Source organism: Anser anser, assembly GCF_964211835.1.
Source record: "Anser anser genome assembly, chromosome: 10".
Lineage (NCBI taxonomy): Eukaryota > Metazoa > Chordata > Aves > Anseriformes > Anatidae > Anser > Anser anser.
In genome coordinates, this window is record NC_139730.1 from 20,484,825 (window position 1) to 20,509,694 (window position 24,870).

General features: G+C 36.6%; 1 protein-coding gene across 7 annotated transcripts; it reads left to right on the plus strand.

Annotated features, from left to right (window-relative positions):
• The first annotated feature begins 425 nt into the window (after positions 1-425).
• AP4E1 (adaptor related protein complex 4 subunit epsilon 1) lies at positions 426-23,693 on the plus strand. 7 transcript variants are annotated; one of them, XM_083850062.1, is made up of 21 exons: positions 426-630; positions 958-1,029; positions 1,866-1,989; positions 4,193-4,266; positions 5,558-5,679; positions 6,222-6,381; positions 6,902-7,068; positions 7,670-7,743; positions 10,413-10,535; positions 10,621-10,730; positions 11,018-11,157; positions 12,261-12,373; positions 12,512-12,630; positions 13,715-14,017; positions 14,740-14,854; positions 15,966-16,101; positions 17,206-17,461; positions 18,223-18,798; positions 20,177-20,361; positions 21,090-21,247; positions 21,685-23,693. In XM_083850062.1, the coding sequence occupies exons 1-21, from the start codon at positions 487-489 to the stop codon at positions 21,843-21,845; spliced, it is 3,432 nt and encodes a 1,143-aa protein (XP_083706188.1). In that variant the 5' UTR covers positions 426-486; the 3' UTR covers positions 21,846-23,693. The 7 variants fall into 7 exon arrangements, with proteins under 7 accessions (XP_083706188.1, XP_083706189.1, XP_083706191.1 ...); XM_083850063.1 differs by having other exon boundaries at positions 554-630; positions 958-1,192; XM_083850065.1 differs by lacking the exons at positions 426-630; positions 958-1,029 and adding exons at positions 2,754-3,042; positions 3,419-3,454.
• The last annotated feature ends 1,177 nt before the right edge of the window (positions 23,694-24,870 follow it).

A 24,870-nucleotide genomic window follows, 5' to 3' on the forward strand; every position in this document is an offset into this window, starting at 1 on the left:
AAGCCAGCCCCTGGCTCCCACCACCTTCACGGTTTCTTTACCTGCCGTGTCTTGGGGACAGAGAATCTTTTTTCTCCGTTTTTTTTTCTCCAGAGATTTTTTCTTTGCAATTTGACCACCTCAGCTTCTCTCCCACCACTGCTAGAAGAAAAATCCATCCAACCACTGCCCCCACCAAAGCTCTTTTGGGCTGAGAGAAAAACGAGAAAAAGTCGAGCGAATTTCGTTCCGGCGAGCCCCTTGCACGGAAAAGGGGCGGGGCCTCCCCTCACGGCCCCCCAGGGCAGCGAGCCCCGCGCACCGCCACCCCGCCCACAATCTAGCCCCGCCCACCGAGCCCCTCCCACCCCGGCTCCCGCCGCAGCGCCCCCTGGCGGCCCCGTGCGTTGTCCCGCCGCGGGGCGGCCCCGGAAGCGGGCGCCGAGGTGGACGCGGCCTCGTCGCGGGCCGGGCCCCTGACTTCCGGGCGGCGCGGCAGGCGGCGCCATGAGCGACGTGGTGGAGCGCACGCTGAGCGCGCTGCCCGCCCTGCTGGGCCCGCAGCACCCCGCTGCCGGCCCCGGCCGCCTGCCGGCCACCTCGCGGCTCGGCAGCCTCATCAGGAGCATCACGGCGCTCACCTCCAAGCATGTACGCGCCGGGGCCTTGCTCCCTCCTCCTTCCCTCTCGCCCCACAGAGGCTCCGGGTCCCCGGGGCTGCGGCTGGGTGGGCTACGAGCCCGGCGGTGGATGTGCCCCCACATCGTGGGGGGCTGCGGGGCGGGACGTGGGACGTGGGTGGGTATCAGCAGCGGTGCTCCGTGCCTGCAGCAGGGAGCGTGGCTCTGCCCTCGGTGGTGAGGGTGCGCTGGTGCTGAGCAGCCTGTGAGATCCTCGTAAATGAATAACCATTATTTACTTCATGTTTCGCCTCCAAACTTATGTAAGGTTTAAAGTAGGATTAATTTCTTTTTCTAGGAAGAAGAAAAGCTAATCCAGCAGGAGATAGCCAGTTTGAAAGCAATGGTTTCTGCCCCTACCACTACGCTTGTAAGTCCTGTTAGTCTGCAGGAGCAGTGGACACAAAGCGAAGGAAACAGTGCACCCCACTCTTTTTGCCTTGTGAACAGATTATCTACAGCATAGACACATAATCATCACCATTAAAAAGTACAGATGTCAATGTATTTGGAGCCTGGTTAAAATAGTGAGGGTACTGTCATTCTATTCTTTATTAACAAATTGGGACAATATCATATTCAGAGTCAGGTCATACTGTGCTCTCAAATAATGTAGGAAAAAAGTTGTGTGATGAAGTATTTCTATCAAATAATGTTCTCTGCAGTCTGACATTGTTCTTATAAGTAGTTTTTGCAATGTAAGAAGCTCTGCTTTGTCGTATGTGCTGTTGCTCACGTCTGAGTTCTAGGACTTGATGTATATGTCTGGTTTGGGTTAATTAGTGCAGATTTGAAGGAAAAAATAAAGTCTTACTTCATATATAGTGGTAACCCATCCTAGGTCAGTAGTGTAGTGACTGGTTAAAGATTGCGTTAACAGTGTGATATCTAACACTTAGATAATTTCATAATATTTTTTAAGTTATAATTTGGTGTTGATTATATGCATGGTAATCAAAATTAGATAACAGCTTTGAGGAACCTATATGGAGAGTTCTGCTGTTGTGGTCAAAAATCATTATTGATTCACAAAAGAATGTTTATAACAACAACAAAAAAATTAGAAACACCCTGGTTTTGTGAATGTATATATAGGAAACGTCTATGAAGCTACATATCGGACTCCTCCACTCCATTAGAGCAGCGAAGAAGAACGTGAAACAAGGCTGACTAGAAACCTTCAATAATTTACTTTTGGTATTTCAGAGACTGATGAAAGAATGTATGGTGAGACTCATCTATTGTGAAATGCTGGGATATGAATCTTCCTTTGGATATATCCATGCAATCAAGCTTGCACAGCAAGGAAATCTTTTGGAGAAAAGAGTTGGTACGTGTATGCGGTTGTAGCCCTGTAATGTTTTCAAACAGTGTTCTTAAAGTTTCGTAGAACTTATAACTCATGTAAAAATACAGCTTATTCAAAGTGTTCTTCTACTTTCATGGTTTCATTTTGTAGTCTTTCCTCTTTCTGAAAACAACTAAATCCCTAGTTTGTGAACTTTTATAATGGAAGGCAAGGGAAAATAAGTCATTGGTTGTTCTTTCAGTGTTTTGAAATGCAGCACTAATAAACAAGTAATTTCCAAGAAACACAGCTAAAAACTAAATCTAAGCTGAATATGAGTTTCTGTCAGGATCAGACTTTGTTTTGAGCATTAGAGTACAAAGTTAGAACAAACTGTTGATGTCAGACAATTACTGCAAGCACAGTACTGGTTTTCCAGCATTTAACTTGCAGATATTTCTTTAGAATTTTTGTAACGAGCTTAAGGCCACTTTGCTAACAGCAATAAATGAAATATTTTTATCTGCTTTGGTGATTGTTTCTAAACTAAAGAATATTACAGTTGTAAGAAATGAGTCAAATGGTGAGATCCGTAGAGCATAGGTGTAGAAGTTCTTGAAGAAATCTGAAAGGCTATTTCAGATTTCTTTGAATTTTCATGGAGCTGATTTCCTTCCCTGCCCGTGTGGCTATAAAACATTTTCGACTAGATTTTGTTTGAAGTAGCTGTGAGCCTGTCTCGTCTGGAGAATTTCTTGCAGTTGCTGGTTCAACTGCCTAGTGAAGACATTTCTTCTTGTTTGCAGAGAAAATGGTTTAACTCCAAGCAATACTATGTCTGCATACACAGAAGGAAGGCAGTGTCTTGCGGGATATGCTTGTTTGATATCCTTTGTTTGAATTTCATCTGGATCATCCACTCAAGTATTGGAGTTTCTGAGAAAATGCGTTACAAGTGATGATTTAAAGTTGTTTTTTCCCCGAATAATGAAAGCCAGTGCACAGATGCTCTGGTAGTGACTAAGATTTTCAATCTTCACCAAACCTGGGAGGGCAGGTGGTAAGCTGTTTTGAAGAAAACTTTATATGACCTCTGTAAGTGTCAAGAACCAGTGTGTCTTGTTATTAATCAGTTTAATCAGTTTGAGACCTTGCCATGCTAGGGTTCCTTTTAAGTAGGTTTTGGTGAAGCAACTTTTTTTTTTTAAATGAAGGGACTTAAAGTTCCCCAGACACAAAGAGCCCTTAAGCTTTGATCTGACAAAAAGATGTTATCAAGAGTGTATGTGGTTTGTTTGTTTATTTTGCTTTGCAGCTGTGTGTGATACATAAGGTTGACCTTGTCTGTTCTTGGTGCCATATACCAAGGTCTTTAAGGAACCGTTGTCAGTTGATTTAATTAAGATATTATTAAGTTATTCTCTTACTCAATATTAGCCTCGATGAATGAAAGTGAACTACATTTTTACAGGTTTGCTAAACTGATGAAGCGTAGTTCCACAAGCAGGTAGGTTCAAGTGTCTGATAGTCCAGACACTACAATTTAAGTTGTTCATTTTGATCTCTAAGTCCTAAAAGAGCCAAGCCTTTCCTGACTAAGATCCACCTCTAATACAAATAATTACAGTATATGTCTGAGTGGTGACACACTCTCCTAGTCCCTGCTTTAACTCCCTTAGTTTGAAAGGAAGAGGATTTTCTTTCTCTGAAGAAAAAGGTTTCTGGTAGGCTTCTCTTCTGGGCTTTTGGAATTGTTTCTTCTTTGTTAATAAATAACCAGGGAGGCTTTGGCATAGGGTGGTGAAATAATGTTATGTTCAACTTGGAGTGCAGAATTATATTCGAAACTGAACTTTATCTTTTGAAGAAAGAGAAACAAATATAAGGAAGTGCATTTGATTAGGAATATACTTTTGTCAGCAGAGGAGACATTCACTATGTAGAAAGTGATTTCTCACGATGTTCTTTACTGCTCTCTAGCTCCTAACAGTATCTTACTTCTCACAGAAAGTGGTTTCTTAGCCATTACTTATCGAGCTTTACTGCAACTTAAATACAGTAGGTTTGCTTGGAAAGAAAAGGAAGTCTTGATTCTTAAAACATGAGCTACTGCCATCCATCAGTGGCTTTTTAACTACTTTTTTTTTTTGAGTTAACTCTTCTTGTATTACAGACATGCTTAAGTTTTCTATCTTGAAGTTGCTTATTGATTGTAAGTAGTAATGGAGGCTGCTTTCTTTTATAGGTTACTTGGCTGTTTCTTTATTTCTCCATGAAAATCATGAACTGCTGCTTCTACTTGTCAACACAGTTGTGAAGGTACAGTGCTTTTGAAGGTTTGGAGGTTAACTAACCTTGGACCAATTCTTCCATTTTAAGCCACGCATCTCAGTTGTGTACTCACTAGTTATATCTCTTTTTTGTTTAATCTTGGCATTTGTTTTATTGAATCCATATTTTCTTAAATTTTACCCAGGAGAAATACCATCAAACTTTGCTTATAGTTTTAAACTCCAGAAGGAGCCATGCATACATATTGGAATGAATTGCTTTTAGTTGACATAAAGTATCCGTTGGCTTCTTTGAGTTATTTTGATAAACTGAAAATATGCTTTGGAGTGACACTGAAAATCCATTACCTAGTAATATTTCATAGGTGTCATCTTCTGTATTAGTACATGGAACAATTGTAACTTACATCCCTTATATGTAGTGATTACTTTGATGTCACAGTAGGTAGAAGTCACAGAAACTTATAAACTGAAAATGGTACTTGTTTTGCTGTTGTGATGGAAACATAATCTTTAAAAATCTGTTTTGAAACTGGTAGGGTTACGGAAAGAAGTGAGAAATAAGAGTCCTCAAAGAGCTAAACCAAAACAAGCACTGAAACCTCACTGTGGTAAATGGCTGGAGTAAATACTGATGTGAGCTGGAAATCTTAAACATGTTTAATTTGTTTTGAAAAATAATTCTAATCCTATTTCATGAATCCATCCGTGCTTCCTTTGATGTAAGGTTACAATGAGCTGCATCTACTATTTTTAGTTGTATTTGGGACAGATAGGGAATTTTTAAATTCTTCCTCATTTGTAGAATGTCATGTGTAATTTGCATTCTCTTTTTAGGGCATAGATAATGTCTTAATTGAGTGTAAAAATATGTAATTGGTACTATTACTGAGCTTGCTCATCTTTTCTTTATGAATTGTTTGGGCTAGATCAAAGGCACTAGAGAGAATACTGTTAACTTCAATGTAAAGTGACTCATGTACTTCTCCAACTAGGGACTCAGTTTAGTTTTATGATCGTCAAACTCTTTCAGTAAGCAAATGCTGATTGTAGCTCTCTGTTGATCTCACATAAATTTAGAATAAGAATGTAGTTCTATAATGTGAGTGTGAGAAGTTGCTTGTTACTGTATAAAAGTGGGAAAGAGCCTGGTTAGCTCAGTGAGAGATGACACTTCAAGTAGACAATATCATGGCTGGCAGCAGGATGCTTGCTGTAGGTGAGCTGGATCCAGCCTTCTTGCAAAAAGTTTGGGCTACGTCTGTACAAAATTGAAGTCTAAATGAAGAATGACTGTCTTATTTCAATGTTTGTAATAGGACTTACAGAGCACTAACCTTGTAGAGGTGTGCATGGCATTAACTGTTGTCAGCCAGATCTTTCCACGGGAGATGATTCCAGCTGTTCTTCCCTTAATAGAAGACAAGCTCCAACATTCGAAGTACGTATTCATTTACACAACTGCAAGTGGCCTCATAAGGTTGAATAGCTTAAGCTTGTAGGTGGTTTTAGTAAACTGATGTTTTTTCTCTGATTTGATCTTTCTTGTCATTACTTTCAGAAATTGTTCCTCTTAGTTTCTCTTTTATTCTTGTCTCATTTATTTGCACCCTTGACTGAGCACTGAACAGGTATTTTTTTTAATAACCACTTTTGATAGGTAAATGTAATTTACTTTGTCTGCTGGAGTCTTTTTAACAAATATATGTAGGTATTTGTAGAATAAGCGGAGAATCAGACTGGGATCCTGTCATTGCTTGTTTGGTTTTTTTATAAAGCTCTTTCTATAACCTTATTGGTTTAAGTATATTTGCAGATATGCATAACCTTAATTCGATTATTTATATGATTTCATACCTAGCAGATAACATACTATGAGTAAGTTTACTGTAGAAATAAGAAGTGCAAGTTGTTTTGCTAAGTCAGGTACTTAAAGGACACAACATCTTGATTTTGTTTTGTGTAAATCTCATTTCTCTTCAGGGAAATTATCCGAAGAAAGGCTGTTCAAGCTTTATATAAATTCTATCTCATTGCTCCTAACCAAGTCCAGCATATTCATGATAAGTTCCGGAAAGCCTTATGTGACAGGGATGTTGGAGTCATGGCTGCTTCTTTGCATATTTATCTTGAAATGATTAAGGTAGGCAAAGAATTAGAAGCACATCTGAACCCAGCAGCTATTCATGTTTCTTCATTTGAAGCACGCTATACTGTACAGAAGCTTTTTAGCAAAATCTTGCTACAGAAGTGTACTTGTTAGACAAGTTAACTTACGTGATCATGGATATGTTGTATTTGTTCACACTAGCTCTCAATCTAGTTTGACGGATTGACTTCTTGCATAATCCAAATGATCAGTGTCATTTGCATCCTTAGCTAGAGACCAAGATTAACTTCTGCGGTATGTTAAAGGGTTCACTGAAATAATTTGACTGTAATTTTTTTTTTCCATTGCCTTGAAGTTAAATTCACTTTTTTTTTTTTTGCAAAAGTGCAAGAAACAAATGCTTTAAAATGAGGAGCTTGTAGATGTTCAGGGATGAGAGTAGAAGTTTGATTTAAAGAAGTAAAATATTGGCCACTTTGATTGTATTCAATTTATATATTGTACTTTGAGTTGCTATATTAAAGTATTTGAATTGTATTTCTTTCTTATGTAGGAAAACTCATCTGGATATAAGGATTTGACAGAGAGTTTTGTAATGATCCTGAAGCAGGTAGTGGGAGGCAAGCTTCCTATTGACTTCAACTATCACAGTGTGCCAGCGCCATGGTTACAAATTCAGCTTTTAAGAATATTAGGGCTGTTAGGAAAAGATGATCCAAGGTAACCAGGTCTTTCTCTGTAATTAATACTCTGAATGCACCAAGAATATAGTTATGAACAGTATCTCATAGACAACCTTTCTGTCTTTTTGTAAAAGGATTTCAGAGTTGTACTTTTTATGCATTAATTCATTATTAACCATTGAGAAGATACTTTTTAAATAGAGAAATTAGTTTCTCAGCTTCTGGATTGGCTATGCAATTAATTAAGGAATATTATTGAAATATATTTTCTGAAAATTATGTTACTAGGCTATGAGGCAACTGGGTAAGTTCCACAGTAAAGATAATTTAAAAAATTGTATAATTTCGGGATTGCCTAGTTATCTGTGATCTTTTTTCCTTTTTTTTTTACCCAACGCTTTTGTTTTTCTTGTGATATGGTAAAACGGAAGCGTTTTTCTTGTTATACGGTAAATGTTTCTTTGAAAGCTGCAAACGTTGTATGTCATTTAGAGATAGCTTATAGAGTTCTAACATCTTAAACTGAATCTGTGGATACAAATAATTTGCATTGCAGATTTTAATATTGGTGTTTGGGCTGTTTGGAAATTAAGACTACATGCTGCAAATAAGAATTTTAAATATTTCTTGTTAAACAGGACAAGCGAATTGATGTATGATGTTCTGGATGAATCTTTAAGAAGAGCAGAAATAAATCATAATATTACATATGGTGGGTGAGGGTCTTTTATATAATTACCAGTATTTGGAAAGGTTGAAAATGAGTACTTGATCGTGCTAAATACATATGCAGCACTTCTGAAAAATCTAATTGTTCTTAATGTACAACAAATGTATTCTTAGGTGTTTGACTAGTAAATCGTAGAACAAGTAATATATTTCTGAACAGCAGTTTCTTATTACTGAAGTAAAACATACTTATTTAGAGGGAATTTGTCTTGACTAAAAAGCCTTTATCTTATGTTTGTGTTGCCCTTGCCCTTAAATATAGGAAATTAGCTTCTTCATGAAAGCTCTCAACATTGTCCAAGCTGAAATAAATAGTGAAAGAAAAATCCTAGTGACACAGTCCTGTTTATTAGATCTTAGATCTTCTTAGATTAGAGCTTAGATCTTCAGCCATTGATATTTTCTCTGCTCTAAGAAAGGCAGTACGTGTGCAAGTGACAGCATCAGCTCTCTACAGCTGTGTATGGCTTTTTTTATAGCAACAGTTAATTCTGGAAGTGTTGTTTTTATTCAGTGATAGCAGTGCCTGTGAAAAGGTGTTTTTGGCACACATCTCAGTTTAGAGTTTTTTAAAACTATGTTCATTTCATTATCCTTTCTGCAGGGAAAGCTGTATTTGTTGCTAGAACAAAATCAAAAGGAATAATTGCATTGTTAAGGTTTTCTAATAAGAAGCAGAGTAATTTATTTGGATTTTTCTTTGCCTTCCCTTCTGCAAGACCTTAGAGCATCTAAGCACCCAGATCTGATGTTCTAGAGCCCTACACCTGGGAGCCGCTTCACAGTATATTAAGGACAAAAAAAGCTCGATACCGTTATTTTATTGTTAAAGTAAAGCCCCATAGGTGATGCCAAAGTACCTGTGCTGATGGGATGGAGAGGAAATTTGAGACGTTTTATAACTGACTTTAAAAGGGGAATGTGGACCAGAACTCTAGATCTAGTGTAATGCCTGCTTTGTACCTATTTTCTGAACATTGTGTAAGCTCCACCAAAAAGGAGTGTAGGGAGGAAAGTATTGTCTTGTAGTAAATAATATGTGAGAAAGTACCCGTCATATGTTCTGTATATTCAGTTTATTGCTTCTATGAGACAAGAACATACAAGATACTGGGAAGAATGTTTCCTTATAATAAAGACAGTTTGCACTTGGAGTTAGTAAGTTAAACTGTAGACTTGTGTTAAGTGCTTAAGGTGCCAAAGTGAGCAGTTTGTCATGACTTATTCAATGACAGAATTTAGATAAGTAACTCTTGTTCACGTGCAATCAACTCTTTATAAAATATTACTCAGTGATACCAGATCAAAGAAGATTATAACCGATTATTCTTTTTTACAAAAAATTCTTAGTTATTGTATGTTTCTTGGTTGTTGTAGACAGTTAACTTGGATTAAATATTTTTTTTGTGCATCGTTCAGTTCACTTCTACCTTTTTCTCAGCTATGCAGAGTTTTTAAACTCAGGAACAGCATTTCTTGTGATGATTTAGGTTTACTGCTGTAACTAAGAAATCATGAATTATTGAAAAATATTCTGCCTCAAATCCATAATCTAAAGACTGTCACAGTCTGCTCACTTGAGCTACTATAGGAGACTTCAAGGTTGGAAGAACTTCTAAAGACAAAGTTGTACGTGGAGTGGCAAAGACTAATCAAATTAATCAGTGTCTGTGCATATGTATACGTGTGTATACATATACATACCACAAATAATATTAATTTAACAATATTAAATAATTTCATTATATTATAATACAAGAATGAAGAAATATTAATAGATATAACAATCATTATAGTAATATTTAAGTATTAAATTATTTTAAAATATATTAAAATATATATATAAAAGGAGATGGTCTTTCATCCTGTTATTACATAAGCAGGTACTCTGCAGTTTAGTTCAGCACTGCAGTTCCTTGTTACAGTCAATGAGCTAAAGCAGATCCGAATGCAAAGTGATGGAAATATGTAATCACTTAAATTACTCAAACACTTTTGTACACTGTAACTAAAATGTTGTATTAGTTTTGTTTTCTTTTTTGATTCTGTAAGAATTTAATCTCTTCTGTGGACTTCAGACACCCAGTAAAAGTTGAGGTGCATGTTGCTTTTGTGCAAAAAATTTTGATTCAACATACACCTGAACTGGTCCCCATGCCGTTTTATGTTCTACTTTGTTCTCAGTTCATTCTTTTTTTTGAGTAATGGCAAATTGTCTGCCAAACTCTTCTTGCTTCACTGCATGTGTGTGGCAATATTTCAGCCACCTAAACAAGAATGACCATGATTTGCTCTTTTATATTAGTGGATTATGAGAAAAGGAATATATCTGCTGTTAGGATATGTAATTAAATCTGTACTATAGTGTTAGCTGTGTATTTCTAAGTTGAATGGAGTATGTACAGTGAGAATATCCTTTGTTTGCAGAAAGGAAATGTATTTGTGTACAAAGTATCTGCTTAAAAGCTGAAATTATGGGTTACTCAGCTCTTTGGAAGTAGACACATGAGTAAGGTACAAGACTGCTTTAAAATATTAAGTGGACTGCATTCAGTCTTGTAATTTTATCATACTAGTGTGTATGTCTGTTTGCTTGTTAAGTTTTACATAATAGAATTATTTAATACATATTATTTGCTTCTTTTTCCCTAGCCATCTTGTTTGAATGTGTCCAAACAATTTATACAATTCACCCGAAATCTGAACTACTCGAAAAGGCTGCCAAGTGTATTGGAAAATTTGTTTTGTCACCCAAAATTAATTTGAAATACTTAGGTAAGGATGATTTCATTAACAAGTTTTCAGTTTTGCCATAATGGTGCATATTCTTGTATATAATTTTCAATCGCTTATATTCTAGGTTTAAAGGCTCTGACCTGTGTTATTCAGCAGGATCCTAATCTGGCACTTCAGCACCAGATGACAATAATTGAATGTCTGGACCACCCAGATCCTATTATTAAAAAGGAGGTCAGTGAATTTTTCAAAAAACAACCAATGAAGTTACTGTGTAAGATGGGTGGTAAGTTTTCTAAAACGAATAGTGTAAGAAGCATATTGTGTCACATTAATATTGTTTATAACTGCTCTCTCTATCAGTACTTGAGACAAACTGTGCAGGTAAGAAGCATGCTTCATTTAAGACTTGCCAAGTAAAGACAGTTGCTCAATTTGGCATTGTGCTAAGGTGTTTTTGTTTTGCCTGATTACTGTTTTGAGTCATCAGAACCAATGAAATCTTTTGCTTTCTCTTTCAGACTTTAGAGATTCTTTATAGAATTACAAATGGACAGAATGTGACTGTCATAGTTCAGAAGATGCTTGACTACTTAAGAGAAGGCAAGGAAGAATATGCTATCGTCACCTTAGCTGGCAAAGTAGCAGAACTTGCTGAGAAATATCCTTTTATTTTTTAGAAGCCTTGAGTCGGAGCTCAGCCAATTGTTACATTTGTACCTTTCAAAGCATCTTTTGTGATCTTTTTAATCAAGTTGTTATATGTGCAGTTTCCGCTCTTTCAAATGCAAAAAAAAAATAAGCAAAAGAAAATTTCTATAAAAATGACTAGAGTGTTATATTTCTCCGGGAGTAATAGCACTCAAAATTCTTCATTTTGGCTTTGGGGTTTAGTATTTAAACCTTGTATTTGTAATTTAAAACTTGGAAGTCCTGTGCTACTGTATAGGGAGATGCCTCATTGCTATTTTGAGTGCTGTTCTGTAATTGTGAGAATGATCTCTCTGCTAGATAACTCTTCATTGGTTTATAGATTTGAAGATAACATTTTCATTTAAATAAAGATTGATCAATTATGCATGGAAGATAAATGATGGTTAGGCGTTTGGTATATGGTGGGCATTGCTGTGAGACTTGCCATTGCTTGATTCTCTGTGTGTATTCTTGTCTGATATTTGGGTTTTAAGCTGTTTATAGTGGGGAAGTACCTTACCATTCCATTTGTATGGCACAGACGGTAGTACAAAAACAAAACAGCCAGCAAACAAACAAGCTGTACTCATTTTTATGTACTGTTGAAAATTTCCATTCAGTGGTGTGCATTTTCAGGATTTGTTTGAGGATAGACAAAAATAATGTTTCTTAACCTCCAGAGTTAGCAAAGGCTGTTTAAATTTTAAATATATAAAAAGCAACATTGCTTTCTATGGAGTACTTCTAAATGTTTATTTTTCTTCAGCAAAACGGTGCTGAAAAGAAGAGCCCATCTATCATTGATCAAATAATACTTGATAAACTCAAAAAAAAAAAAAAAAGGGTTTTAGAAAGCTAGCATGGGACAAGTGTGAGCTTGAAACAAAATAGAGCAGGTTTTCAGAACTAAGTCCTTGTGTGAATGTCTCCCTACTGCGTGAAGTCTGCTTAAACCATTCTTTTTCACTCTATTGTTTATTTATTCATTCACAACTTAAGATGTATTTATTAGCAAACTAAAAAGGAAAAAAAAGTTATGCCTCAGCACTTCATTCCTTAACATCTGGACAGGTATGCCCCTGACAATGGGTGGTTCATCCAAACAATGAATGCAGTGTTTTCAGTTGGAGGTGATGCTCTGCATCCTGACATCCCAAACAACTTTCTGAGGCTTTTGGCTGAAGGTAACTCACCGAGTGCTCTGAAGAATTATATCTGTTACTTAATTGTCTGGCTTGCTTTCTTAAAATACACTGACACATAGTAGTTGATGCAGGTGGCATTTGCATTTCAAGCAAAATATGCATTGTTTTCCTCTCTAGGATTTGATGATAGAAAAGAAGATGAACAGCTACGGACGTATGCAGTACGATCTTATTTAACATTACTTGAAGAGGAAAATACATTCTATCCACAGAAATTCCTACAAGTAATGATTTGGGTAAGGTAGACACCTATGGTGAAAATTGAGCACACAGATGTGAACAAACTGTCAAAGGTGGTGATGTTTTTAATAAATGTTTTTAACTGTTTTAGTAATGATTATTGTATTTTTACTTGAAGTCGAGATAATACACTGAAATATAATGACCTCTTCTGGTGCATGAGAACTATTTAACTTGTCCTAGTTTATCAAAAAGCTGATGTGCTCCCTTTCAAGGCAGTTCACTATTGGAATGGCTTAGCAGCCATACGAATCTACCTGCATGCTGAGAGCCTTTCTGTCTTTATCAGAGTTAGGCCAGATGCGGTTATGAAAAGCAGTTTTAGCCTTGTAGTTAACTGTCTGAGTCCTGTGATAGTATTTTTTGGCACTTGTTTAATATTCAGCTACCGTCCAAGGAAGAGGCTGCAATATGAACAAACCATTTTTTGTAAGGGCCTGATCACTGTTTAGCTTTCTTTTTGAACAGCTATTTGATCTTCAAGAAACTCAGAGTTCGAAACTACAGAGAAAAACACAAAGATCGTCTCAAGCATTTGCCATGATAGAGAAATCATTTAGAACGTGTTTAAGACCTTGTCTCATTCAAGCAGTTTGGAGACAGTTTAGTCAATTGTGTAGGCTTGATAGAGCTGTTTTCTGCAGTAGGACTGGAATGCCTTCGTGATATGCATTTGGATGTTCAGATTGCTTTTCTGATGCTACTGAAAGCAGTTACGACCTTCATACACCAGTGATTAAACCAGTAGCAGATTGGAGCAGTTGGAGCCAGCATGGTGGTACTGACTGCTGTACTGTTATGGGTCAGTTACTTAATGTAGGCAGCTTTAAAGTGAAAAAGATGTTAAAAAATAAATAAATGCTAGGAGTCCAAATCTGGTAGAGAGGTATCCCCTTACACAGGATCTCTTGCTTTCCTTTTATTTGAATAGGAAGTTCTGAGATTAGTTATTTCAGCATCTGTGATACTTTTTCGAATGTGAGGTGGATTTTGTGTTACTATCTGTTCCTACATACTAACTTAAAAACTGAATGCACTACTGTGTCTTAAGTGTGTATTTTCTCTGTTCATTGTGCATAGGTCTTGGGGGAATATTCCAGCCTTGCTACAGATGTTGATCCAGAAATTATTTTGACAAGGCTACACAGCTTGCTGAAGAAGACTTTTGTTACCTCTGACACTAAAGCATGGATTATGGCTGCAGTCACCAAGATAGCATCACGCACCTCCTGCTCTAAAACGATTGACAAACTAATCAAAGAATTCAGTAGCTCTCTAGATACTTGCATGAGACAACATGCCTTTGAATTGAAGCATCTGTGTGAAGACAAAGTATTGATGAAAAACTTGCTTCCATTTGATGCTAGTTGCAATGATGTGGTGGTAAGATAGCTGCAGTGTGTGTTGTTCCTGAACTAATTTGTAGTTCTAGGGGGTTAAGTATTTGGCAGAAGGTGTTTTCAAAATGAATTATTTGACAGTTCTGACTAGCGTCAGTGTTTAGTCTCCTTAAAGTGGGTTTTGAGAAATATACTTTTTCAGATGTGATGAATCTTTGGCTCTATCATTAAGTACAGAACATGGTATTCAGTAAGCTGAAGTAGCTTTAACAAAATTACAACTGCATACATTGATTTTTTTTATAGGTAGACCTGTTTTAGTGATATGGTACAGCTTTCTGATTAAAAGGCTTTGCTTCCCATTTAGAAACTAGTAACATTTGCACTGGAATGAGGGAAAATAGTATTGATACTGCTGGTGTTTTAAGAATGGGTCTCTCTTTTTTTTTGACTTCAATATTTTCATATAATGGTGGGTCAGCCATTTTGAGAAAACTCCCCTCTGTACTTTTTTCTTTTTTAGACAAAAAGTCAATATTGGAAGAGCTAATTTAACTTACAAATCTTTTTCAACAGACTTGCTTAATAATTTCTGTACATAAAACATTTTCATAGGCCTGAGGAATACAGCAGCTTTACTAGTAGGTATGGGAAGTAAGACAGAAGATCCTAATCTTGCTGATAAGACAGTTTTCTTCTGGTAACGTCAGGCTTGTGTATAGGAAATATATTCATCGCTTTCTCATTTTTCTTAATTCTGCGTAGGTAGATGCTTCCTTATCTTTTCTGGATGGGTTTGTGGTTGAGGGACTTAGCCATGGTGCAGCGCCATATAAGCCTCATCACCAGAGACAAGAGGAGAAGCTTTCTCAGGAAAAAGGTGACTGCAGAACTTCCATTTTACAGTCCACTGTTTTCAGTGTGCTTACATTTTTGCAGTGAAAACATTGTAAGAATTAAATTGGATTGCTGTTTTTTCTCAGTAATAACAAGTGTTGATTAGCATCTTCCACTGGTTTAGAAATCTAGGAGGTAAGATAGAGGTTAGGAAGAATGCTCATAAATATTCTGGAAGGTGACTTTGCTAAGTTTATTTTGACGTTCTTTATAGTTAACCAATTTTTACAGGTTGGTAGCGTTTGAATCTGAATATGGCTGCTGATTATCACAAAGCCCCTCGTATGCATTCCTTCTTGCTTTTTTATGGAACAGGACACTTCCTTAGTACTTAGTATTGTCTCCTCCTTTGTCAGCAGACCTTTCTCATCCCAGATGCGCAGCAGTTCTGCCTTGTTTCTTTATTTGGGAAGAAGAAAGTGTAGGGCTGAGTGGAGATAAGAGAAAGGGACTGTGCACCCATTAGTAGTTTCAGGGCTGTAGTCAAGAGTCTGTGCTCTGCTTCTTACATAACAATGACTGTTTATGTTAAGTTATAGTCCAAAACAGTTTTTAGAAGGTATTCAGACTACATTTTGATTGGTAAAGCATGGGTAAGATGGGTGGTCCTGCATCCTGATTTTCCAGTCTTATTGAAAGCAAGTTATCACCCAAGGTGTCAAGAATGTTTGCAAAACAGATGGTGATACACGGACATGCTGCTGTGGACTCAAAAATGTGTTACGTAGGTGCATGAACAAGTGGAAAAGCTTATTTATCTAGATTTGGTGCAGTATTTTGCTCTACAAATAGAAAGGATTGGCAGTTGTTTTAGTGATACTAAACTAGATACTAAACTAAAAAAGTGTTCTGTATAATTGTAGTAATTAAAATGGTAAAATTAAAATTAAGTGCTACCAAATCAATACATGTTTTTAGGTACATCCTTTTGTGTCTAAATGGAAGTTACTTCAGAGTGGACACATCTGTTTTTAATGAGGATAGGATCCTGACTGGGAAGCTTGAGATATGTACAGCATATCAATTTTCAGAAAAAAAAAAATTCTTACCTTTTCGTGCCTTACTATAACTCTAAAAGATTGTCTGTCTTGCAGCTCTGAATTTTGAACCTTATGGTTTATCATTTGCTTCAAGTGTGTCCTCATCTGGCATCACTGGCAGACAGTCCCCCACTGGTTTATCTTTTGGGTCTGACACGTCGGGTAACAGTGCTGAGACTGGGCATAAAGAGTGAGTTACTTTTCATTTTAAATGAAATACATTTAAACTTATGTCCTTGTCATTATCATATGCCTTTGCTGCCTCTTTGCTTCATTAAATGGAACTAAAGAATACAATTTAACTTGCAAACTTCTATCATGTAAGAAGAAATGTAGGATAGCATCTTCACTGAAATAACTAGAAAATAGGCTAACACAGTTAAACTGTTTTTTCATGTTCTTCATGAGCAACAGGTTAAATGATAATGCAGTAAAATTGAGACAGGATTAACTGATGATTAAGTGTTTCTTCTGGATTCTTTCAGTTTTTTATAGGCCATGTTTGCTTTTTATGTGCTTAAAGTAATGTGCCTTTTAAGGAAACCTTCTTAGATCAAAATAAGGCTAAGATTTGCTGTGTAAGATACTCTTAAGTTTTAGAACAGTACCAATAAATTCTATCTTTGTAGTTCCATAAAAATTAGTTACATCATTTATACCCTGGTAGATGGGCATACAGGAAACTGTGGAACCTTTCTTGAGTTTTTCAATCAGCTTGTGTAAAAAAAAATGAGCGAGGCTTTTAGGTGAAAGAGTTGCAGCACTTAGCCTGTGTCTGAATTTACCTCTATTGGAGTTTAGGTTGTACAAGAACTTGAACACATCTTACAAGAAATACTTTTTAAGTCTCATAACTTTCAGCCTCTTATATTAACATTAACTTACATTGTTTTTAAAGAATCAGCAGTGGAACTATTTAAAGATACTTAGAGATTCCCACAGTTTTTCTCCTGGAGAGAAATACAGATACTGTGTTGCTTGTATTCACTCTGAAAATGTTATTCGAGCATGTTATAAAAGTAATCTGAAACTGAGTTGACAAATGCAGTCTACTACTGGCTGAAGGTATCTATGCCTACTTTATAGCGTAATTTGTATTTGCATTTGCAGGATGCTTTAAGTGATGAATGACATTATTAACATAGAACTTTATGCAGATAGAAAAGCATTTGTGTTCCACTACTCCCTGTGTATATCAGAGTATCAAACCTGCAGATGGTGTTTAGAGCAGAGTGCTGGCATGCTTTTATGAAAATGATGTTCACACAGTCTTGTTTTGTTTGCTTTTTTTTAGGACAAATACTCTGAAACTTGAGGGAATAAGCAAGTTGTGGGGCAAAGAAGGCTATCTTCCAAAGAAAGAAAGCAAAGCTGGGAAACCAGATGAGCCACAGGCTGCTTCTTGTGGCAACTTACTAGCAGGACGGGTGACTGATCCTTCTGCATCTCAGTCTGATCAAGTTTCCAGCTTCTCTGAGGAAGAAAAAGAAAAGCAGCAGTTAGCATCGACATTGTTTGTTGGGCTGGGATCAAATGCTGGTGTCAGTCTGGTAAGTGATTCTTCTGTGACTTACCAGCCTGAAGTTCGTATTTAACATTATTTACAATTAAAAATACTTTTATGCAAATAGAGATCAAATCAGCATTTTGGAAAGCTAGGTGAATGATCCACATCAGTGAAAAACTATGAAATGACCTTTGTAATCTGATAACTTGTTACGAACGTGGAACTGGTTGGATGCTACTTGACCAAACAACCTCTGAAGTAGATTTCATTCAGTGACTAGAACTTCCTTCTGTTTACCTTCAGGTTTTGTTTTCAGTTTTCACTAACAACTGTTCTTTGACCCCAGTTGCGCAGAGCTGCTGGCAGTCATTTGGCTGTAAAGCTAGTTTGGCATCCTATTTCAATGCCTTTTTTATTTATGTATGATAATAATGTGAAAGATTGAAGAATTCACCATTAAGTAATCTTTATAAGACTAGCATTATCAAATTATTTCACTCACGTTTTGGCATTTATTTATTGTTCTAACCAGAAAATGTTTACCCGTAGCTGCTTTTAATAAGAACTGTCTATTTGTTGTGGAGAACCTAGCATCATTCTTGCATTATAGACTAATCCAACACCCCTTAAAAAATTTAACAAAAGCCTGTTACTAGATCCATTAACATGTTTGCAGTCTGTTTGTATTTGTCATCTGAACTGATTTGTTGGTCATTATTTGCCTTTGCTGCTTCTGTTTCATTGTTAAGTTACACAGCGTATTGCTGGGAGCTCCCTCCGTCTCCATTTTTTTTTCTTTTTCAGATGGGGAAAATGGACGTGGCTACTCAGAAGTTCAAAAGAAAATCAAAGATAAATGAAACCCAAAACAGTGAGGAGGCATCAGACATCCAAAACAGTGATGCTTCAACTTTTGGTCCCTTACTTGATACAGTGCCTGTTAACAAGGAAGACTGTGAGGGAAATAAACACACAAGATTAAGAAAACCTTCCCTCTGTTCTTCAGATACTGTGGAAGATAACTTAGCATTTGAAACACCTCAGTCCCTTAAAAAGCCTGGGCTGAATGACAGACTTTCAGATAGTAGGCTATCACCGTTGTCTTTGTTTGCTGATAGTAATATTGAAATTTTTCAGCCTTCTTCAAGTGCTTTGTGTGAAAGTGCCAACAAAACATCGTCGGTCCCTTCCTTACCAAAAGAACTAGAAGAGCTCCCTCACTCCGAAGTAGTGGAACTTTGTCAGAGTGATGCCTTAGCTCTGTATTTATGTAAGGTGTGGAAAGATGACTCTTTGTTGCTCGCTTTGTTTGCTTCAAATAAAAAGGGTTCTGCACTTAATGCTGTGAACTTAGTGTTTGAAAAAGCAGAACACTTTCAGGTAAGAAACTTAATTTCCATTATTTCAAATTTACTTGGAATTTTTTGCTTTTGTTTGCATTTCAGTGTGTCATATTTAGTTTAATATAATAGATGTGCCTTTTTCTCTAAAAATGGCCTTAAAACCTGTGGTATGGCTATTACTTATCTCCTAAAGGGTAGTGAAAGAAGTCTCAGTACTAAACTTAAAATGTCATTTGATTTAGCATCTCAGTTTTCTTATTCACTTTGATTTCATTTCCTACTGTTTGCTTCTCTATAACAAATATGTATGATTCTTCAGTTCTGAATTCAGCTTCTTCCTTGATTTTGAAACTGAATGCAAGCCTAACCAGGAACACTCAGAATGGTATGACCTGAGTTGCCAGAAAAATCACTAACTTTATTTCTGTGGCTGTTGGGCTTGTGCGGTCATTATTTGTATTTATCTGGTAGGCAGACATGTGAAGGAAAAAACTGCATCATAAAATTGTGAAGCTTTGGTTTTCTTTTCAAAGACCTCAGTTATATTTCATTCTTGTTCTTACGCATGTGGTTGATGTTGGGCTATATAATCCTGTGGCTATATCTGGGATTTAAATACAGCTGGTAAAAGCATGTGATTGCCTTGAACGAAACTTTTTAATAGTTGTTTAAGAAACATATATTGGCATGACTCCATGAATTTTACTGGAAGAAGGACAGAATTATAAAACCTTTTGTAGACACTCAGCAAGTGATAACAGGACAAGAATTAAGTCAAATGTTTGGTTTATAATTGAGTTAACCAATTAGCAGTTCCTCAGCTAGGAAGCCTTTTTCCTTCTGATTTCTAGCTTACATAAATCTGCCATAGTATTGATAGGAAATGAACATCTAGTGTTTGGTTTTTTTTTCCTAGTAATTCGTTTAATATCCTACGTATTTATGGTTGTGGTCTGTGTTGCTAGTTTGTTTGGAGAGGCCAAGGACTGCTGAGCAGCCTTGAAGTTATCCTCGTTATTGGGGATGATTTCTCAACATTCTGCTTTTATTACATAATTGAAGCTGCTTTGGGTATGCTGCAATGCTTCTTGCTCTTCTATATTAGTTTAGTTTGGGACTGAACTACAGAATTCAGGTTCTGCCTCTCAGAGCAATCACTCAAAAAAAAAAAAAAAAGGGTCAAATAGCAAGAAGAGGTCAATTTCCTCAGTTTTAATTCTCATAATGCTTTTGTAGATGCTAATGATTATCCTTGATGAGAACTGAGGAATGGTAGCTCTGTTTGCTGGCCACAGTAGTCCAAGAAAAATCAGTTGAAATAAAAAGCACTTACACAGTTTTATAGCTGTACCATAGCCCTTTCCACAACTTGACAAGCAGTATTGAAATATTCTACATTCCTTTTGAAAATGCAGATTTTGGAGAGTCCTGCCCACCAGTTCTCTGTAATTGAAGCTCAGAGTGTGGAACATTGCCAGAAATATGTTTGGATGGACAAAATCTGTACACAGGGAATTCTTCCTGGCTCCATTAGTTATCAGTCAGAGATGGAATCTTGCCTTGAATTTTCAGTAACTTTATCATTGTTGGATTTCATCAGGTAAATAAGCTGCAGTTTTAAAAAAAGTGTGTCTATTCAAGTAAGTATTAGACAAGTGCAGGATGGTTTTGGTATTGACTATGAAAATACAAGGGTTCATCTTGAGCAGCTAATTTTAATCCAACAGAAATTACTGCTAATAATAATAGTAATTTGTTATTTTCATACTTTAAAAAAAGAAAAAGGGGGGTGGTGGTGATCCAGGAAGACGTACAAACCCAGAAAGAATGCTGACTGTAGCTGCAGGTTGGAATAGCCTTGAAACGTGGAATGTGGTTTTGAGAACTAAATGAACAGGAGGGTAAGAAGGGCATGCTGTTTTTAAATACCACAAAATATAAATGTGTGTACTCAAATCACTTATTTCAGTTGCGGAGTCCCATACATTACGTGAGAAAGTAGACAACTCTTGCGTGGGGGGGCGAAGTCTTATTTTCAGTAGGCTATTTGCTAGATGAACTTTTTCATTGGGCAGGTATCTCAAGGTCATTCACTTTGGTCTTTTACTTATATAGAATAATCTATTCCTTGCTTTAGATTTCTAAATTTTAAAAAAAAATAGAAACTTTTTAACAATAAGCTGGGAAGAGCAGCGGTTTCCTTAAACTCATCTGCATTTGTTTGTTGCTTGCTCTGTTCAGTTGCTTTTGGATATGGAATTTATTTTTAGGAGACCAAATTTACTCAGAAGAATTTTTTATTTTACTGTGATTTGTGCTGAACTTTAGGCCAATGGAAATGACTACAGAAGACTTCGGGAAGCTGTGGTTGTCCCTTTCCAATGATGTGAAACAGAATATAAAAATGTTGCCTTCTCAAGATTCCCTCTCAGCAGCTCTGAGTACGCTGCAACAGAAGCTGAAACTCCACATAGTAGATATTATAGGTGAGTGAAACCTGTAAGGTTGCTTACAACCATTTTTCCTAGGAAAATAAATATATGGAAGCAGGTACTTTACAGTTCAAGGCAGTGAACATCTGGGTGTATGGTAAATGCAGGGATGCTCTCCTAAGGACTTCACTGGCCTTACTCAGACCTTTGTGAAGGTTGATAGCAAGGTACAAGCGTACAGCAAACAACAGATTTTACAAGGGAGCAAACTATTCCACTGAAGAGTTTTGGATAGGACAAAAATATGGGAATGAAACAATTCTACAAATGAATCTGGAATTACATGCAGGAGGCATACGTTTTTGGGGACGAGAGTAGAAGAGAAAAGAAGTTTGAGAGAAAAATAGTTTTTGTGAACTATACTATAGCTATATCTAATTGTTCTTTAATTTTTTTCTTTCATTTTTTTCTGTGACCTCTGTTGTTCTAAGGTAATGAGGGAATATTGGCATGCCAGCTGCTTCCATCCGTGCCCTGTCTGCTGCACTGTCGTACATACTCAGGGATGCTGGCCTTGTGGTTCAGATCGCCTTGTTCAGCTCTTCCAGATGGTCTGCTCTATCAGTGTCAAAAGGTGATGGAAGAATCCTAATAACAACAGTGCCTGCCTTGAATTAATTGGTTTGTGAAAAGCAAATGAAAGATTTCTATTGTTGCACTGATAATTACCAAAGCTAAGTTAAGATACTGCTTTTCAGAAGTATTAAACTTTCTTCCAAATGGCATATGTTATATGGACTTGTGGGGGAAGAATGATGACCTAACATGCCTGCAAAAACATACTCAGGACTGTACAGTGACTAAGGAGTAATCCATTAAAGTATTGTTACCTGTTTGAGTGTAATGTACATTTCTTAATTTTATTATAAATGACTGAAAGTATTTATTTTCATTACGCAGCTTTTTTAGATGCCAACTCTAATTTCTCATAGCAACTACTTAAATATAACTTTAAAGAAAATAAATCTATTATGTTCTCAGACTTGAACACTTACCAGGATCACCTGATTATTTTGAGAACTTGTCTAAAATTGTTTTTAAACATTGCTGGCAACAAGACACCTAACAAGACACAAGTAACTTACATAGCAACAAAATCATGCTTTAAAAGTAAGATCTGAGTAACACCTCATTACCTTTGTTTCCCATTTAAGTGTTGACATCTAAGTAGGGTCTTGGTAGGAGGCAGGCATGTGAAATTGTATGGAAGCACCTCGGGTATGATCTGAGGCTCTTCAGGTGACTTCCTGTCTGCAGTTCTTCCTGCATCATGTTTCAGTTGCACTGTTTCTCCAGGGCTCTGCAGCAGTCACTGAATCTTGAGTATGTCCAGAGATATATTGCGTAGATAAGTCTGAGAGCAGTGAGCTGGGGTAGTTGGCTTGTGGGTATGTTCACTGCCTGTCAGTCTTAATCATGCGTATTTAATCTGGCTTGTATCTCCGTCCATGAAAATTTATGTGGAGGGAACTCTCATTTTTATTTTCTAATCATTAATAGCTTGAGTATGACTGAGAATGACAGATGTGGGGTGTGTGTGTGTCTACTAGCAGCACTAAGGCATATGAGATCTAAATCAGTCCAGCAATCATGATAAACGTTTGTCTCTTCCTGAAATAACTTCAGTCTTGAAAATCCAGCAATCTTTATTTAGACGTTAAATGAGATCTTTAATACTTTAAAATATTTATAATTGCTTATGTTTTTATTTTAAAACATGAAAGATTGTACAGACAGTACAGATGTGGTGTAAATGGATTCTACAATAGAATTGTCTCCTTCATGTATACTAACGTGAAATTGAATGCTAACAAGGAAATTCTTTTGTTATCTTTCAGTTTTATTGATTCTCACCCAATAAGCACTGGTGGTAAAGGAAAATAAAGTGTTGTTTGCTAGTGTTTTGGTAAATGTTCATGAAATCACCATAAGAATGTTAATGTGCGCTGATGATTTCTTTTTTGTTTAAGTCAAGCCACTTGTATTATTACAATCAAAGCTACTTTTTATTGCTGTTTCAGTACCTCCTTGTTGAGAAATCTGAAGTGCACTGAACCTGTAAATATACTTAATGTTCTGCGTACTTTAATGTTTACTTGTTACTTCGAGACAGTTTATATAAATGAAAACTGATTTATAGTGGAATAACTTCCAGCAAACTGTTTCTCTGCTGGTAAATCAGACTTGTGTTATACAATTAGACTTTTGTAATTACATGAACTGTAATGGAAATATCTGTTTCTGGCCTTATGCATTTAAACCATTTCAGCACGGAGTTGTTCAATGTCCTACTGTTTAAAAAGTAAAAAAAAAAAAAAAAAAAGCCTTCTGTAACTCATGTAAATCCTATGACCTTTTTCACTGTATGAATACTGTACGTTAAGCTGTAAATATTCAGTTCTAAATGTTGTGCTTACATCACATAAAGGGTTTTGCAGGATTTGTACCTGTGCTAGTCTTTATTTCTAGAGTGCCCAGCACATAATTTTCTTAATCTATTACCGTCTTTACATTTCTTGTAGTTTAATAAAATTCAGTTTAATAAAACAAACAAAAACCACACACACACAAAAAAGCTTGATAGTCATTAAACATTTTTTGAAGTTCCTGGCTAAGGTTTCAAAGCTTGCAATCTGTCCTATGCCTTTTTCTGCATACTTTGCCTTACAGTTATATTCCTCAGACTTAAGAAAAATAGAATGTTTTTCCTACACAGGACTGAGATTTCTAGAGTGAGTAACTTATCTATTATAGGGAAGGCTGAAGGGGCAAACTGGTAAGGGAGCAAGCACCTAAATTAACAGCTGTATTAACACCTGAATGTATAGGCTCAGACAACATCTGAGAGCAGTTCCTGGTAAAAATGCAGCCATGTGGAATCTTGTTTGCAGTTTTACTAAGCAGTGGGCTTTGGCCTTGACCTTCATCCCCTGTGCATGTCTTGGTAAAGCAGTGCTGCAGTCTACTTGTCTAGAATTTCTTGGGTTGGGAGGTGTGAAATAGGCAGGGAGTTTGTTTAAACTTTAAGAGGGAGTATGTGTGTTGGTTTCTTTTCTTTGGCTTATTAGGTCTTGAAGGATTAACACATTTTCTGGGAAAATGAAATAAAATGTGTAGAAGTAGGCTAGAAAGAACAGAGCACATAATCCTGTTAGCATGAAGGATTTCTCTTTCAAGAAGGATCTAGAAGCTGTTCAGAGCTTACTGACCTTTCTGAAATGGCAGTTGAACAGTGTTTTGCATAAAAACTCTTGGTAGCAGGAGACTCCACTGTTTTACTGCTGTGTGCCATGGGCATCTTGGAGTTCAGATCGTTTTGGAGTCAACAGATGAATTATCATATGGGATCAGTATTTTACCTGTTTTTATTGATTTCCTCCTTTTCCCAAAGTATTTTCAAATATTTTTAATGAAACATTTTGGTCTGAAAATTGGTGGAAGTGCAGCAGGGCAGTATGATGCAGTGTTTTTTCCTAAACGTATATCTAATCTCCCACTTCCATAGTACTTTCTGTTGGGTATTCCAAACTCCTTTGCATCATGTAAGGAGCTAAGAGGATAAACTTATGTAATGTATAGCACTGTCCAGAGGTTCTTCTGTACTTGTGAGTAGCTCA

Coding starts and splice junctions, on each gene's coding strand:
- AP4E1 (XM_083850062.1), top strand. CDS start 487: ATGAGCGACGTGGTGGAGCGCACGCTGAGCGCGCTGCCCGCCCTGCTG. Junction 1,030..1,865: donor CTGCCCCTACCACTACGCTT/GTAAGTCCTGTT, acceptor TTGGTATTTCAG/AGACTGATGAAAGAATGTAT. Junction 7,069..7,669: donor TTAGGAAAAGATGATCCAAG/GTAACCAGGTCT, acceptor CTTGTTAAACAG/GACAAGCGAATTGATGTATG.